Source organism: Melanotaenia boesemani, chromosome 20 (genome assembly GCF_017639745.1).
Source record: "Melanotaenia boesemani isolate fMelBoe1 chromosome 20, fMelBoe1.pri, whole genome shotgun sequence".
NCBI lineage: Eukaryota > Metazoa > Chordata > Actinopteri > Atheriniformes > Melanotaeniidae > Melanotaenia > Melanotaenia boesemani.
In genome coordinates, this window is record NC_055701.1 from 5,819,978 (window position 1) to 5,836,928 (window position 16,951).

Genomic DNA, 16,951 nt, shown 5'->3' on the forward strand with positions numbered 1-16,951 from the left:
AACAACAGGATTTAATTGCTGAACATGCAGCAAAAAAGGTATATCCTTTTCAGTAATTATATTGTATTTTATTCCAGCCAATGGCGAATTTCCACCAGTTGCCAGCACAACCAGGCTGCCATTAAGACCAACGATGAAGACTCCACCCCCATCCATCAGAACTCCGTCAGTGAGCTTCCCCACCACAGATTACTGTAAGTGTGGGCTCATATCTACTGGTGTTTTATGTCTCTACCTCCTTCTGTATTTGCTTGCATTGTTTTTTCTTTAGATAACACACCAGACTTGCACAAGTATAGGTTTGTGTGCATTAATGAGTCATTGCGTCTCTCCGTGTGCCAAGAATGGCACGGCACAATGAATGGCCTGGAACAAAGTAAGTGTGCCCTCTACTGGTGTGCACCCCATCCATATCTGAGTGAGGGCTGGAGAGATCTTTTTGGCATTAAATGGAGCAGGACGGGCATTTTTGAAGTGTAAAATCCTCCAATTTGTCTCCTGGGAATGTCAACGGAGCCAGTTACACTGACTTGACATTTTCTACCCTGTACTCTCACTTCTTTGCTTCAAAAGGGTAAAGACAAGCAGAGGTTCATTTTCTATATTTTAAGTCATAAGTTGGAGTTACTTTCATATCAAACCTTCTCTAGAGCACATTTCTTCAGCAGGAAGCTTTAAAGTACTTCAAGTGCATGTTGGACCTGCCAAAGCTTCACTGCTGAGAACTATCTGACACCTTTATATAGAGTTACACTGAAATCGTTAGTATTTTTTAATCTGAAAGTATTTCCAACAGAAAAGGCTGTTAACACAGTTTTCATAAACCTATCTAATGTCTATTTCTATTCTAAACCCAGACACACACTCTCACACTCTGGCTTTGTAATTGTGTTTATATTGGTCATTCTCCCAAATGACATAGAAGAGTCTTATGCCATTCATATGCTGTTAAATCTAGTAAATCCATTTTGGAGGGTGCAGAAGCTGGCCCTGAATTTCAAACTGGTCACACAACTAGTAACAAAACCCAACCGGCCTTAAAAAACCAACTAACCTTGATAGCAAGGCCCAATAGACTGGTTGCTTCTGATTTGTGCATTTTAAATTGAAAACAGACTCCACAGAAAACAAATTCCACAGAAAACACACATGATGCACTGTGCAAGAGGAAAATAATGACTCGGGTGTCAATATTTTGTCAATGCTAAGATGCTAATAGCAAAAATCTAGTAAGACCCTTTACTTTCTATATGATTTCTATCAGGTTGCTTTGTTACAATGTAAAGCTGGAGATTGTGAGCATGCTCCAAAAGCTTCTCTCGGGATTGCTTTGCATTTTTCTGCATCTATATTTCCCCTCTGTTCCAACTCATCTCCCATCTCCCAATGCCAGAACATCCCCAGAGAAAAAAGCGGCCATCACCATGTTCATCTGTAGGAACGGTATTAATGAGCTGTTGGATGGTGCTTGGTTTCCTCTACACACACTGTTAGGAATCAAACAGCTCAAACTTTGTTTTATCAGATCAGAGGCTTTTACTTCTCATGCTTTGAAAGTCAGGTGTTTTTGCCAGCTCTCAGCATGCTGTCACATGGCTTTTATTGAGGAATAGCTTCTGTTTGATCTCTCTACCAGGGCTGCACAATATATTGAAAATTTACCTTCATCCCGATATTAGCCTGTATGATAAACATATCATGACTGCCTATTCTAAGAAAGTGATGTGGCGTCATTCCAAATGCATTAGAATTATTGCTTAACATCCATGCTCTGTGTGTCAATGATTAATCAAGATTCTTACTGTCATGGATGTCTGCTCCATGTAGAAGCTAATGGCTGTAGCAATAGATCAAATGGCTTGAGCGCTGTGATCGCTGAAAGTAACTAGAGGAGCAACGAGAATGTGGATGCAAAACAACTTATGACTAAAAAAAAACAGCATGTCAGCTATTTGGAACTACTTCCAAGAAAGATGGCACAGTACAAACTCAGGTACTTTGCAAGATATGCCGAATATTTCTGGCAACCACCTGGGAATCAAGGCAAATCTACGCTGCCAACAACCATTAGGTGCTTTACGGAAAGTTCCTAAAATCTAGCGTTAGCTAAAACTATGCCACTACAGTAGCAAAAGCTATGAAGTTCAAGACATACATGAGATCTTTACGAGTGGAAGTCTTTATTAAGAAAACATCAAATCATGTTTTATTTATTGCAAATCATATTGTCATGGCAGCTTTATACAGTATTAATGACAGTATAATGCAGCCCTGCTCTACCATAAAGACCTGATCGGTAGAATTGTAATGATGGTTTGATAGTCTGTAAAATTTCCCCATCTCTATAAAAAAGTCTTCATCTCTTTAGTAAAGACCTTTGGCTTATTGGTTATCCAACCAATCACTTATCACTTGGATAGCTAGATTTTGGAAGTCTGTTAGTAAGGCAAGGCAAGTTTATTTGTGTGCTTTACATAAAAATCATTACAGCAGGGAAAAAAAAGTGTCAGAAAGAACATTAAAAGTAAGCTGTATAAAATCAGAACAAACTAGCATAAAATAAGACATAAATGCAAAAAATTATTAACAGTTGTTTTAATAAAAGACAGCAAGAAAATAAAATCTTTAAACCTTATTTAAACTGCTGAGAATATCAGCAGACCTGCAATTTTCTGGGAGTTTGTTCCACATGAGAGGAGCATAAAAGCTGAACGCTGCCTCTTCATGTTTAGTTCTGACTCTGGGAACAGAAAATAGATTTGACCCTGATTACCTGAGGGATCTGGTTGGTTCACAATGACCCAGAAGATCCTGAATGTATACTGGTCCTAAACCATTCAGTGCTTTGTAAACTAACAGCAGGATAATCAATTTTTTGACACACAGGAAGCGAGTGTAAAGATTTGAGGATTGGAGCTATATGATTCACTTTATTGGTTTTAGTGAGGACTAGAGCAGCAGTGGAGGTCCCAAACTTCTCCCTCACTGGACTGATGCAGGCTGCTAAGCTCTTGGGTCTTTTACCGAATGCAAATTTTCCACCACTAACACACACACACCACCAGTCTTAATTCTATGTAATGAATTCAGTTACTCATGAAATTGTTTTTAAAATCTCTACCATTACTGCATTTCCATTGCTCTGTCCCCTACACAGACGTAGCTTCATTTTCAATTCATCAGCTCATCAATATCCCATGTCTCCATATGTGTTCATTTTGCCAACAAAACTCTTGAACGTTGTTTTGCAGTTTTCCCTCACAAAATAAGAGTGATGGATGGGCACAGCAGTTTACTTCAGCACAAACAGGAAATGTCAAATTTGTGTTTCTGCAGCCTAATTAGCTATTTTGTGCTTGTTCTAAGCATGTTTATTTGATTTAGTGCCCGTGGTTTGGGTCTCCTTCAGTCTGAAACACTGAGTTGTTTGTTAAAGGGACAGTTTAAGATCAGAAGTCACTGCTGGGCAGCTAACAGAATTTTATAATACTACAAGGTTATGAAATGATGTGGAGCCTCAGGAATGGGTCAGACGACAAATGACAGCTCCTGATTCTATAAGAAACTATTTATTTGCTAAGCAAAAAACATGACATTTATATACAACATAATATAAGTAGTATCCTGTATGAGATTTGCTGCCAGGGTGGCCATTGTAAAGTGCTTTTGTATGGTTACAATAGAGACACCTGGTTTAGACCTCCTCAGAGAAAGATGGAAGTTTGAGATCAAACTGCTCACAGCTTGTGATTATCATAGATATTAACTCAGGGTAAAGAAGCTGAACTTCCAGTTCTGTGTTGGCCATTTCACAGAGAGCCGAGTTGTTAATATTCGACAGGCGTCTCCTTGACGCCTTGACGTCTGCAGGGCAGGACGAGGAGCCTGATGAGGGTTTTAGCTCTGCAGACCCATCACTCCAACACGACTCTCCTCTTCCCCCGACAGGCTCAGTGATTAACCCCACCGAGCATCAACGTCTCTTGTCTCCTCTTGCTCGCCCTCTTCATCCCTCTCTTCACCCTGCTATCTGGGACGAGGACATTTTGTTCTCTTTCATTTCTTCATTTTCTTCCCATCTTTGCCATGTAAAAGCTGTTATTGACTCTGTTAGCTTGTTTTACCGCCTCCTCACCCGGCCACCCATCTCACTGTCAGTGCTTGCTCTGATCTCAGCCTGTTGTCCCACTTCTTCCTCCCCCATTCCCCCTGACTTCACCTTCTTCCTTTTTTCTGTAAGTTTTCTCTTTAATTTTTTCCTTTCATTGTCACTTTCACACACTTTAAATTCTCACCACTGCCCTGCTGCATGGACACCACAGCTGGCTCATCAGTTGTGTCTTGAATTTAATAAGTAAATTCAGATTAGCTTCCGTTAGTATCCGTAGTTTCCTCTTTTATTTAGTAGTTTCCACTCATTGTAGGACAAGACTATACTGCAGATCCAAAAAAAAAAAAAACATTCATGTCAGTTCATTTTTCAATTAGAGTGCAGTTGACAAAGATCATTGTTTTCACATATTTATAAGACAATTTAAAAAGCTTAAACCTAAACATATTATCATAATGGGACTTACAAGTGTTAGCTTCTTTAAAATGATGGCATATTGCCAGATCAAGGTGTTCCAATTTCATTCACACAACAAGATGAAAACTATTGTCAAATCAAAGACAGATGAGATGTTGATTGAGGCAATCTGGTTGGCTCTAACGCCAGATGTCGGTCCCTGAATGCACCATGCACAGAAGAGTTTTGGCCATTCACTGTTTGCTAATTAGCCACATGGAGGAGATGTCAATCTGTGCATCACGCTTTGCTTGTTTCTAAACAATGGCCTGCAGAAATCACTTAACTAGTTATTGTTACTTTGGGTTTTGGAGGGTAAACATTGGTCACTTAGACAGATATAAGATGGATAACAAGCAGTGCCTCACAACATAGGCTTCAATTAATTGAACTTATTGGCTCCATAAGCTTTGTGCTTAGCTTTCAAAGCCATTCATGCTGTGCTATCCTTGATCCATCTTTTTAATGATCAGCCTCAGGAGAACAACCACTGCTGGATAAGTAGCTAAGACAGGAGGGTTGGATGGAATATAAAGTCTTCATTTCACAAATACTTTAATGTGCATTTGTGCTCATTGATGTGGGCTTTAAAGTTACACTTTCATACGTCTTTGCAAAGCAGTGGTACAGACATCATGACTAATGTCAATTTAACAGTCTCATTTAAATATCCCATACTTTTTAAATACTTTTTTTTAATTAGGAAAAAACAGCTCATAAAGTATTCAAAAGAAAAATCTTATTTTTATAATTTAACAACAGAAGCATTTGCCAAGTAAAACTAAAGCCCTTTCTTTTTGTTGTCTGCAACTTGTTAGCAATCATTGTCCAAGCCAATCAGAATCAGCTCAGCCTTCCATCAAAGTGTGCTCCCATATTAAGATGTAGCTGGAGAATCAGCTGAGCAACAACAGCAAGTTAACCAGCGCCGGCTTGCTGTTTCAACTCAGTTAGGCCTAATTCAAACATGTTTAAGGCATCAGCATAGAGTAAGCTCTTTTATTGCTGAATTTAAATCTGTCAGTTATGTTGTTTTTCTGCCATATTTTGAGATGGGGAAACTTTTTCAAGCGCCTAACTTGTATGTATGGTCATGTGATTGTTGCTACAATTCTGAGCATCAGACCTGCTCAGCAATGAGGGTTAAAGCATTGCATGTTTGGCAGTCCTGCCTTTCAGAGGCTTATCAGCACCGGATCACCCCCCTCCCACCTCTTAGGTCTCAGAGTGAGAACCCAATTTGATTTTCACATTACACAGCAGTCTACCAACAAATCAACCTTGATAAATCATAATATGAATGCAAAACTCTTTCATGTCCCTTCTCCTGTGGTGGCATCCCCACTGCTCTGAATGGGAAATAGCTACTGTCGGTCTGAACACGGCTTCAAAGATCTGATTGACTCAGCTGTTTCCCCATAAGGGGATAAGAAACATTTTAGACCAATCTTAATCATGGCTAGAGTTTAAAAAAAAAAAAAAACGTCTTTTCAAAAGGATTTACATTTGAGTCAAAATGCCTTCTAGCACAGGATGATAACAGCTCAGTCCATCTGTCACTTCGACCATCCGTCTGTACACACACACAAAAAAAAATCCTTAGATGCTGCGGATGAGTGTTTCCTAAAATGAAAAGGCTTTCTGCTTGCTGAAACACATATTTGTGTTGCCCTTAGCATGGCCTTTGTTGGTCAAACAGAATTCACTCTGTTTTAATAGATTGTGATTCACAACAAAAACCATTTCAAGGCACTTTACATAAAAAAAACACGGCATGCATTCTGATGTGTTTACTGTTGACTTTTTCAATCATGTTCAGCAACGCTAAAGGCTGCTGGAAAAATGCTGCAAGTCGAACAATCCAGTCAGAGAGAGTTTTCTTTTTCCTTTAAATCTTTTTCTGATGCGACATGTCTGGAGCAATTCCTCATTGATGAATACCATTGCATTTCTTTCTGATAGAGGCCACTGCTTATTATAATAATTGCATACTACTAGTGGCAAAGTTCACAGGAAGGGAGATTCATATCATATTCAGGCAGTCACAATCTCACAGGGATATTTGTGCAAATGTTTGTATGTATGTGTGTTACAAGTCAGAGGGGCTAACTGAGTGTGCACACCAGTTATTAGAGAGAACTATCATCTGTGAAAGCTAATCTTGTTTTTGTTTGCTCTGCCAAGTGCTCATCACACAATGGCTCATTACACCAGCTGTGTTGTGTGTTTTAGGGGGTGTATTCATGTGTGTTCATGTGTAGTCATTCATGTTGATGGACTAACAGGATCGATAAGATGGGCTGAACTGTGAATCCACTCATACCCTAAGGAGAAAAAAAGGGGAGTGACAAATCAGATAGTTGAAAATGTCGAGCCCATTATAAACAACCAAAATTTAGCATGTCAAATATTCAGTTTCATTTGACCAAATAACATTAAATAGAAAAAAAAGACATTTTTACATCTGTCTCTTGAGCATGTCCACTCAAGTGTCAAATACAACCAATAAATTATCCTTTGGTGTTCTATTAAGAGGTAGGAGGGGTGGTAGTGGAAAATGTTGCAGGACTGTTTAAGATCACTGCTTTTCACGCAAGTTTTCATTTGGAGACCACATTTATTGAGACTCCTGTCATGTACCATACTGTTCTTGTTACTCATTTACTCATCCACACTCGATCAGAACAGGTTAAATTTAAGAGACAAAACTAGATGGTAGGTTTAAAAAAAAACAAAAAAAACAGCTTTATGTAGTTAGCTGGATGCGATGCATTCAAAGTGAAACCAGATTTAAAATACTACACTATACTTAGATGTTATTGGATTAGTTTGACAAAAATGTGTGAGCATGGCAATTATACTATGCTAAATTAATAAATTCAGACTGTAACAACCAGAGAGTGTAGTTGGCCTTCAAATGAATTTTTCCTATTCAAATAGGTTCAAACTGGCCAAGATACTTTGCAAATGCACGACATTTCCTTGAGCCTGGCTTTCAGTAACAGAAGAACAAAACAAACAGAAGGAATAACATCCATCTTCACTGTAAAAATAAATAAGTCAGCTGTGCAGCACATGCAAAATGAACAAAGGTGTGAAGCTGCTGAAGACATGGTGTCAATTTGCTGTCAGCATAATTGTTTATCAATTGCTTTTACTTATTATATCATAAAAAGCCCAAGTTAACAAGCTGAAAAGTGGTTGCATATTATTAACTGCTGCAACAACTTTGATGGGGAAGAGCTGGGAAGAGCTTTTTTCTTTTAGGAAAAAAACTAGTTGTACAAAGACATGTAAGGATACCTGATCATTCCCAAAATGTGGATTTAGTCCCACTTGACTAATTATTGTGAGTAGTCCTGTGTCTCAAAGCAAAATTTTGGGAAGAAGACACAATTGCCATTATCCAGCTAATCCCAAATGACTGATTCTCTTAATGCTCTAAGAAGGTACCACAGGTTTTGGTAAACAGGTTCTTTACAGACTATTAACACACATGATAGACTAGTACACTAATTACTGATAGGGTCCTTTTTTTCTAACCTGCAGTTGTTACTTCAACAGTGTATGATGCTAAGATTTCTTGGCATTTTTGTTATTTTTCTTCAATTATTTTATCAGCAAATATGATCATTTCAGCCGGAGGACTTGTTGTTACTTCATAAACACACTAAATGATGCCTCCTGATTACAGCCTGGTTCCATTGAAATACTAAAATGTTAACATTACATAGTATAGACATATGAATTCCACGCAGCTACATCCATAAAATATAGATTATTAAATGTACTAAGAAAAAAATGTACTAATAATGTGTGACATAAATAAGTGAGAAGGTCAGCTTGGCAAATACGTGCCCATGCTTGTTAAATATAAAAATATGACGTGTGCCTCTGTGAATTCACTCTATACACAACATCAAGCCAATGCCAGAACTACTAAAATATGCTTTTGGACTTTCTACTTGTAATCTGGTTAATGATTTGTTTGACTGGGTCATTTTTCCAATTTTACCAGTAATTTCACCAGACAACAGTAATGACTGACTTTGGCGGGTACCACATTTGCCCATCCTTGTCTGGAATACATAAAAAGTAGTCTGAGTGTCCACAGTCAGACAGAGGGAGACGGGGAAGCGAGGAAGAAGTGCCTCTCTCTCTGGTGTCTTCTACCCTGCAGCCTTAAATCAAGATTAAGTGCTGCAGCACTTAGTCCCCTCATGTCCGTCTGACAACACTGATCTGGAGCTAATTACAATGAAAAGAACTCCAATTAGCACAGACACATGGGATTACAAGGAAAATGAGAAGAAATGTTTGTCACCTGTGATCCTGTCACTAAGCGCCCTGCTGCAGTTGTGAATATGATAATAGTGGCTTGTCATTTGGGTGGCTCTCAGACTGAACTTGCCCTCCCAGTATGTAATAATTTGCTTTATATCTGCTGTGGAGCAGTGGGAAATGTGGAAGAGGACTGAATGACAGGCGAACAAAAGTCTGATGAGTCTGTGGTGTGTGTTGAATGTCAGCCAGTCCTTCATGTTTAAGTCTGCATGTGTGACTGAATTCAGAATGTGTCTTTTTACAGCTGTGTGGGCTTTACAAAGAATTGAACTTTTTTTTCTTTTTCTTTTTTTTCCCTTCATGTGCAGCCAAAAAATGGGCTTTTCACACCTGTGGGGCTGTGGGCCCTGAGGGCCCATCTCCCACTCAGTGCCTCAACTTCTACAGGGGTAGCAACGTCAACGTGACAGTGGGAACCCGAGGGCCCTTCAAAGGCATTCAAATGTGGCAGGTCCCAGAAACGGGCACCTACAGGTAGGACTGAGGCCTGTGTGGAGAGCATGGCTGTTTCTACAATACTGGAGTAATTTAGCTTTTTTCTGAAGGGTCTCACTGTGATATCAGGCCACTCATAAGGTACATTTATTTGAGATTATGAGCTCCAAGCAGTGGTTGTGTACATTGCATAATTGGCATGTGTGCAATTTAGATTTCTTTGCACCAAGTCTGCCTCTTCCTAATGCCCACTTCTAATACTCAGAGCAGCAGACCTGTCCTTCATGAGCTAACAGAGAGATAATACAACCAGACTTTTGCAGGAAAGAGTACAGGATGGAGCAATAATAGCTAAAAGGCATGAAGAGAGTCCAAATTCTCAAAACCACCCACATCCATGGCTTTGCAGCACTCCAAGGTTTAGAAACACCTAAACAATCAGCAAGTACTTTGACTTTAAACTCTGTAGTGCTCTGTGATTGATGCTGCAGCCTTTTAATGAGATCAGCATTCCTCATGTGGGCACTTATGACAATAGGATGCATTTAAACTAGATTTTGATTGCAGCATACCTCCCACATCCACACATAAACAAGCCACATTAATGCACGTATACCTCCAGGCTCTGCCAAAAGCCTTAAGCCATAAAATTGTTTTCATATATGTCCTCAAGTTTTTATAAAACACACTGTCTGCACACAAATTCCACAGTTGGTCTTGATGCAGCCCTGTTTAGCTGGCAAGGTCTTTAAATGAAGCTGACAGACGGCCACAGAGATGAATATGTGCTCTGCAGCTCCCAAAAGTCATTAGGCAAACAGCTGAGGTAGATGCCAGTAAGCACCAGGCGACATCCTTGTTCTCCACCACCGGGGAAGAAAATTATCAAAGCATTTGTAAAACACAAGTCAAGTTTAGCTTTTACTTTCTGGCAGGAAAGCTGGAGTGTTTGTGTGCTGCTGCAGCCTGGTTTTGTTTGGCCCTCAGAGCATCGAGCCATGTTAGGTCAAAGACTTTCATTCCGAACACCTGGCGTGAGAGTGTGTTTTAATGTTTCCAAATTCATTTGGCTGTTTCACATTGCAGGGGATAATATATGAAGAATTAGCCTCTAGCTGCAGCTGATCACTTGACAGCTCAAAATATGCATCGTCATGTTGCTGTGAAAACCGTTTTTTCCTTCTCTTATGAAAACTTTTCAAACTAAATTAAAGTATGTAAAATTTAAAATAACCATTAAAATAACTTTCCTCTATCTGGCTCGTGTGTGCATCTGCATGTTTGTTCGAACCGCAGGATCACTGCTTACGGTGCAGCTGGTGGGCGAAGCGTGTTGGCCATGAGCAGGTCACATGGTGTTTACATCACAGGCGACTTCCTGCTGAGGAGGGGTGAACTGCTTCACATCCTGGTGGGACAACAAGGAGAGGACGCCTGCCCCAATGTGAGTCTTTGTCTTTACTGCAGCCCAGTGTGTTAACCATCATGCAATTACTTGTAACTCAAGAGCATAAAGGAACCTACAGGGAAGCGTCATAAGGATTTAAAACAAGTGTAAAATAATTGTAAATATGAAAATAACTTGATTATTATTGTTTTTGTTAAACAGTCATATATTCGTTCCAGTGTGCTAATATTCTCCAAACAATGGCAGTGTAGGAGGATTAAAATTGCCTGCTTATATATATTTTGTTGCACTTAAAGTCAATTCTTCTCTGGTGAAATGTTCACCAGTGGAGTGAACTATGAATGTTTTAGCTTATTTTGGCCTGTGGGTCTTATTTCAATTTTCTTTCCAAAATCAGACTTGTTTGGATGCTCATTTGCAAACTCTTGAAGCTGAATTTACTGCAGGTTTGAACTAAGTACCACCCCAATGTGCACAGTTTCTGTACACATCAGAAGTACATAAACATTTTCTTAGTAACAAGACTGTGGTAGATGTGCATTATCTCTGAACTCACATATAAAAGAAAATAAAAACTAAAAAGAAAAAGTAACACAATGCATTTCTCCATAACTTGAGACAGTTTACCTAAATGAGGCCAGGGACAAGGAATCACTCAGAATTATTATTATTGCTCAAAATCTGCTCCAACTGCAGTGTTCAGCTCACCCATGTCATCATTTATTGGCTCTTTATGTCACACACTTTATATTTTAATCTCTCATTAGTCTTTTTAACAATGTTACATCTGTCACATGCTGATGGATGCATAAACGAATCATCATGTCTAACAATTACCACCTCAGCCATGGAGATTGAAATCATTCTTGGTAATAGAAATACTCACAATGATGTCTAATTAGAAAATAATCATGCAAACACATGGAAACTAAAGTAATGAGCATCTTTAGAATATATTTAAATATATAGACATGTATATTTGTGTTTAAATGGAGTGGGTAAAAGAAGTAAGAAGCTTGGAAAATTTGAGTCTTTCTACCTTTTTACTTCCAACCTAAACCTGAGATTTTCCTACAGGTATTTTGTAGTAATACACTGGTTTTAATTAATCTTTTTGGGGAAAACAAAAAAATAAAGTTTATTTCTGAAGTTTTTCTCTATATGCACATTTGGACCAAACTGTTCTAAAGGCTCAATGAGGGTTTTAGGGACTGAATAATAACGTACCTTAAAGGCTTTTTTTCTGGTTGACTTTGTACCACATTTGGACACTGAAGCGATATAACAGCCAACCAATGGGCAGCAGAAAATGACGTTCTTTTGGAAGAAGCTTTTATCCAAAATTACTTAGAAAGTATTGAGGCTAGAGCTCTTGGAGATATAATAGCTTGAATGCCCTTTTAAATTCAGACAAAACGGAGGTAATTGTTTTCGCCCTTAAAAATCCTCAGAGATTCGTTTTTCAATTCCATAGTTGTTCTGGATGACTTTTCTTTTTTAACCTCCAGTACTAAATCTTTGAGTCATCTTTGCTGAAGTCTCTCTTTTATTCACACATGAAGCAGTATTGTAGAACAGCATTCTTTCATCTGCCAAAATCAGGAACAACGTGTATCAGGATGCATTTTCAAGGACAAACTCTTGTTATTCCACTTTAGCTAGAAGCCCAAATAATTCTCAGATTTCTCTAGTTTAGGGTAGTTGCATTGAAAACCTAGGGATACTCTATACTATAGAGTAGTTTTAAAGTACTTCTTATTTAATACAAAACCCTGAATGGCCTTGGCTAGCTTATCTGATATAGCTCATTGTCTTTTATTGTCCCATTAGTGCTTTTTACTCTGAAGACAACAAGCCTGCTCATAGTTCCACAACAGTTCAAGAACAGGAGCCAGGAATGTGCACAGGATGTTTTACTGGGTCTCCACTGCCTTTTGCTCTAGCAATACAATCTTTAGCTGAGACAATCATGGCATAACCAAATAATATATGTTCTTGCATTTGGAAAAAATCTCTAAAATTTGTTTTATATGCTGATGATATTTTGTTATTTTAATGCACAGGTACATCAGTTTTCCACATGGTACAGTATTTTTTTTTTTTTTTTAATTTAGAGCTTTTTCTAGGATTGGAAAAAACTTTTCAAGTCTGGAGTGTTGCCTCTAGGCAATAAACTCTCAATTCCCCTGTTCCATTTCCTTTGAAATGGTCCTCATAAAGATTTGTGTACATGGATATATCACTTCAGAGTGCCACCAAATATTTAAAGCCAATTTCATTCCCTTACATAGAAAACCTAAACAAGCTCTGGGTCAATGAAACTCCCCCCCATCTCCTGTTGTCCTGGCTAGGCAAGATTTCCTCTCTTAAGATGAATTTTGGTCCTCTCCTGCTAGAATGATCCCAATCTTATTTACTCAATAAAAGGAAGTGAAGGGCTGGTTTAATTATTTCCTCTGGAATGAACATAGACTTTGCAGCTTTGAATGGATGAGAAGAGACTGGATCTCCCTAAATATCAGTTGAATATCCTTTACATTCTAAACTGAACTACTACTACTACTACTAACAATACATCCTCCATCTGGTCTAATTTTGAAGCCTCATTGTATGAATTACCTCTTAAATTAGCTTTTTTTTTCTTCTTTAAAGAAAAAAAAAGTAATTAGTTAAGGGTTATTGCAACAATCTAGAAATAATAAACAGTTTTGGTTAATGGCGCAACGATTATTAAGCAAGAACGATCTGGAGTAATGTCTATTCTTAAGCCATATGTTAACCCCGATTTTCTTACTGGAATCTAGGATTGCTTATTAGCAATTTAAAAGGTATCTCCTGCTTGGGGGTGTCTGCAGTTCCTGCGTTACAGACATGAAATTTAAAAGGGAATATTGCCCGACAGTCATAAGAACAATGAAAAAGCTTCTGACACCCAAAAGCAGCAGACTCTCAACTTGGTCCTCATCATTCCTGTGAACTATAATTTCATAATTACACTATGCACTGAGGTAGATACCCCGCCCCCTGCCCCCTTGAAAAAACAAACCTTTTAAGATTTTGTCAGCTTTTTTGGAGATAATTTAGCTGTTGAGACTGCTCAGCTGCTCAGAGGCTGCTAAATATTTTAAATTTACCATTTTTAAATTTTTATCAGCTTACTTTTCCTCAGGATGATTAAAACAACATAGTTATTAGCGTAACTAAAACCTGAACTGTTAAGTTCTGTGAGTTCAAATTTCTTGCCTGGACCCTCTTTTTACAAGATAATTTCTTTTTCCTCTCTAAAATCATACAAAACACATTTAAAACACTTCTTTTACTTAAAGCAATATGTTTCAGACTCATTTTGATTTCACACTGTTCCAACCCCAGCTCTGCTAGGTAAAAAAGGGTGGTAACATTACAGACAGGAAATGATATTGCAAAGTTAAAGGGGCATATAAAACAACAAAAAACGGACAAAAAAAAATCCAATCTGAAAACAAAAGACAAAGAAACTCAAATCCAGCCAATCCCTCAAAAGTTATACAATAGTGCTTGATTTTAACAATCAAACCTAAAGCTTAAGGCCATTCACAAAACCTAATTATAACAAGAATAAAGAACCAGCACCCAAATGAGCCCACCCAAGGCTTTTCACAGCCTTCATATAGCAAGTCAACCTAGTTCACAGATAAGCAAAAGAACACACAACCACAAGTCCAAAGACCTGAATCGGCAGGCTGGTCTAAACAGCCACAGCTGCCTTGAATGACTGTCAGATCTGTGCTTAAGTAGTGGAGCCCCAGGCTGGCAGCAGACGAATGAGCCAATCACAGGTGGGTGATGACACAGCCAGCCAATAGCAGACTGGACATGGCACAGCTAGGTACTTGCCAAGCGGATCCAGACAGCCGGCTAAACAGTAATTCAAATACTTTCACAAAGGCCAAAGCCTGGGGCCGTAACACAGTCGTTATGGTGATTCTTGGGGGTCATTTTTGCCCTGTTGCTTCCTGGAACTGAGAAAGCGCACTTCTGTTCTTTAATCAAAAGCGTTATTTTTACACTCAAATATCATATTGCCCTCTCTTAAAACTGCTCTCACACTCAAAAAGTCAATTCTTGCTCTCAAATATATGTTCTTCCTTTTAAAACTCTGCTCCTTTTCTCAAGTTTAGTGCTGCAGGTTTAAATCTCCAGCGCTAAAGCTTGGTCTCTTTCCTTCACACTCAGACCATCCTCTGCTCTTTAAAAACTTGTGTGCTTACATTTTTTTTTCTCGCTTGGGTTGCTGAATGAGCTGTCTGTCAAACATCCTCCAGCCAATAAAATGCTAAATAAATGCTGATGGAGCAAATAGTATCTACCTTCTGTAGGGTGCGCTTGTTTTACTTGACACAGTACATTCAGTTAATCGGTATTTAATTGGGATAATTAGTAAACATGTATGGATAACCCAACCCATCAATCTCTACTTATTAGCATTGTGTTTTTGTTATGTTTTTCTTTTGATACATGCACATGCATGTCTTTTTAATGAAAGAAAAACACAGTGACTTAATAACTCAGAGTAAAAGTAATCATTTAAAAACGAACTGTACCTATACAAACATACAGAATGAAGCTAAGGAAATCATAAATTGAGACGTAGGTACTCTGCTTTTCTTGAACTATAGAATTAACCTACAATAAATGAGCATGCATATGGAGCTGATTCTCATTCCTATAGGTTTGTTAAATATGTAGCAGAATTATTGCAGTATACTACTCATAGTAGTAGTACACTACTACTTTTTTGTCTTTTGGAGAACTTTTCATCTTTTGGCTGTAATATATGCATTAAATGCATTTATTATTATTATTATTATTATTATTATTATTATTATTATGCTGCAGTGTCTTCAGTGAAGTGTGTTTTATTATTAACTAATTATCAACTGCTTATGAGCTGGAGGCACACTAAGAGAAATGAACAAAAAAATCACCTTAAACCATTAAAGTCATAGAAGTCATCGAATATAATGAGATCATGTTAAAACAGAGTTTTCTCAGAACAGATGTAAAGGTCATTTAGCTCATTTAGGAAAGAGTCTGTGACCTGCTTGCAGCTAGAACTGGTGTCTTGTGAGTTTTTATAGGTGAGTTGTCTTTGTATTCTGATTTAGCTAGTTTGTGTTTTGTAGTTTTGTTTACTAGAAGCATCACACTTAGCTTAGCAAGCAGGGTCCCCACTACAGTAATCAGGTATTACAAACATCATGATGTAGAGTAGAGAGGGAGATGACAGTGTCAAAGTGAAACTGAAATCATCTTCTTTTTTCCTCCCAGAATTGACAACAAGAACACCTCACACCCAGATTTTCCTTTGGTGACAAAAATAAGACCTCCATTGTTTTGAGACATGCTCACACTTATACACACACTTCTCTTTTTCTCTCTCAGACTTAAACTCAACTTAGAGGAAACTTACAACATCAGTACAGCATTAGAGTGCAATCTGAGAACACTTGAACATACTGCCTTTTACCCTCTCGCCTATCAATCACAGTCAGCCACCTCCTCCTCCACTCATGGCCTTCAGAGATTCAGCTCAGGCAGATATGGGAGCTGAGGCTCGAAATGAGCAGCTGTGAGTGTGTTTGTGTAGGAGAGAAGTTCAGACAGAAAGAAAGAAAACTTGTGCCCCTTCACACTCAAAAGTAGGGCTGGCTCCAGGCTGAGACATCAGCTCATAAAATCTCAGCTGACATCATTCACTAACAAACTGTCTGGCTCAGTTTTCATAAACACACTATTGCTCATGGGAGCAGAAGGAAACAGCAACAAGCTGATCATCGGTATGTCTTTATGGGGTTATATAAAAAATCAGGCAATTTGGTAAATCTTCCCACCTGCAGCAAAGATGACAAACATGGCCGCTGTTTTTGGTATACAGATGTTAAAAATGATATAAAATACTGGTGAATTAGCAGTACAGACAAGTTTTGCAAACCTCAGTGAACTGACATGCCTCTAACTCCCTGCAGGCCAACGACATACTGAATAAGATCTGCGTGGAGCAGAGCAGCCCGTTGAAGAGCAAAAGTCAAGTGAGAGGGGGTGGAGGTGGAGGTGGTGGGGCCACCTATGTGTTCAAGGTAAGATGGTGCCACTGAGTAGCTGCTGTATTGGCAACAACAAACTAAAGGAACTAAGAACTGCTAAAATGCATTATT

The 16,951-nt window shown here is 38.5% G+C and overlaps 1 protein-coding gene across 3 annotated transcripts in view; it reads left to right on the forward strand.

Moving 5' to 3' along the window:
- The window catches only part of alk (ALK receptor tyrosine kinase), a 478,089-nt gene that overhangs the window by 426,690 nt on the left and 34,448 nt on the right, over positions 1-16,951 (forward strand). For all 3 annotated transcript variants that reach the window (XM_041971293.1, XM_041971294.1, XM_041971295.1), the window contains 4 exons: positions 78-194; positions 9,220-9,385; positions 10,643-10,790; positions 16,763-16,873. In XM_041971293.1, coding sequence (XP_041827227.1) covers positions 78-194; positions 9,220-9,385; positions 10,643-10,790; positions 16,763-16,873 — 542 coding nt within the window. The remainder of the gene's footprint in view (positions 1-77; positions 195-9,219; positions 9,386-10,642; positions 10,791-16,762; positions 16,874-16,951) is intronic.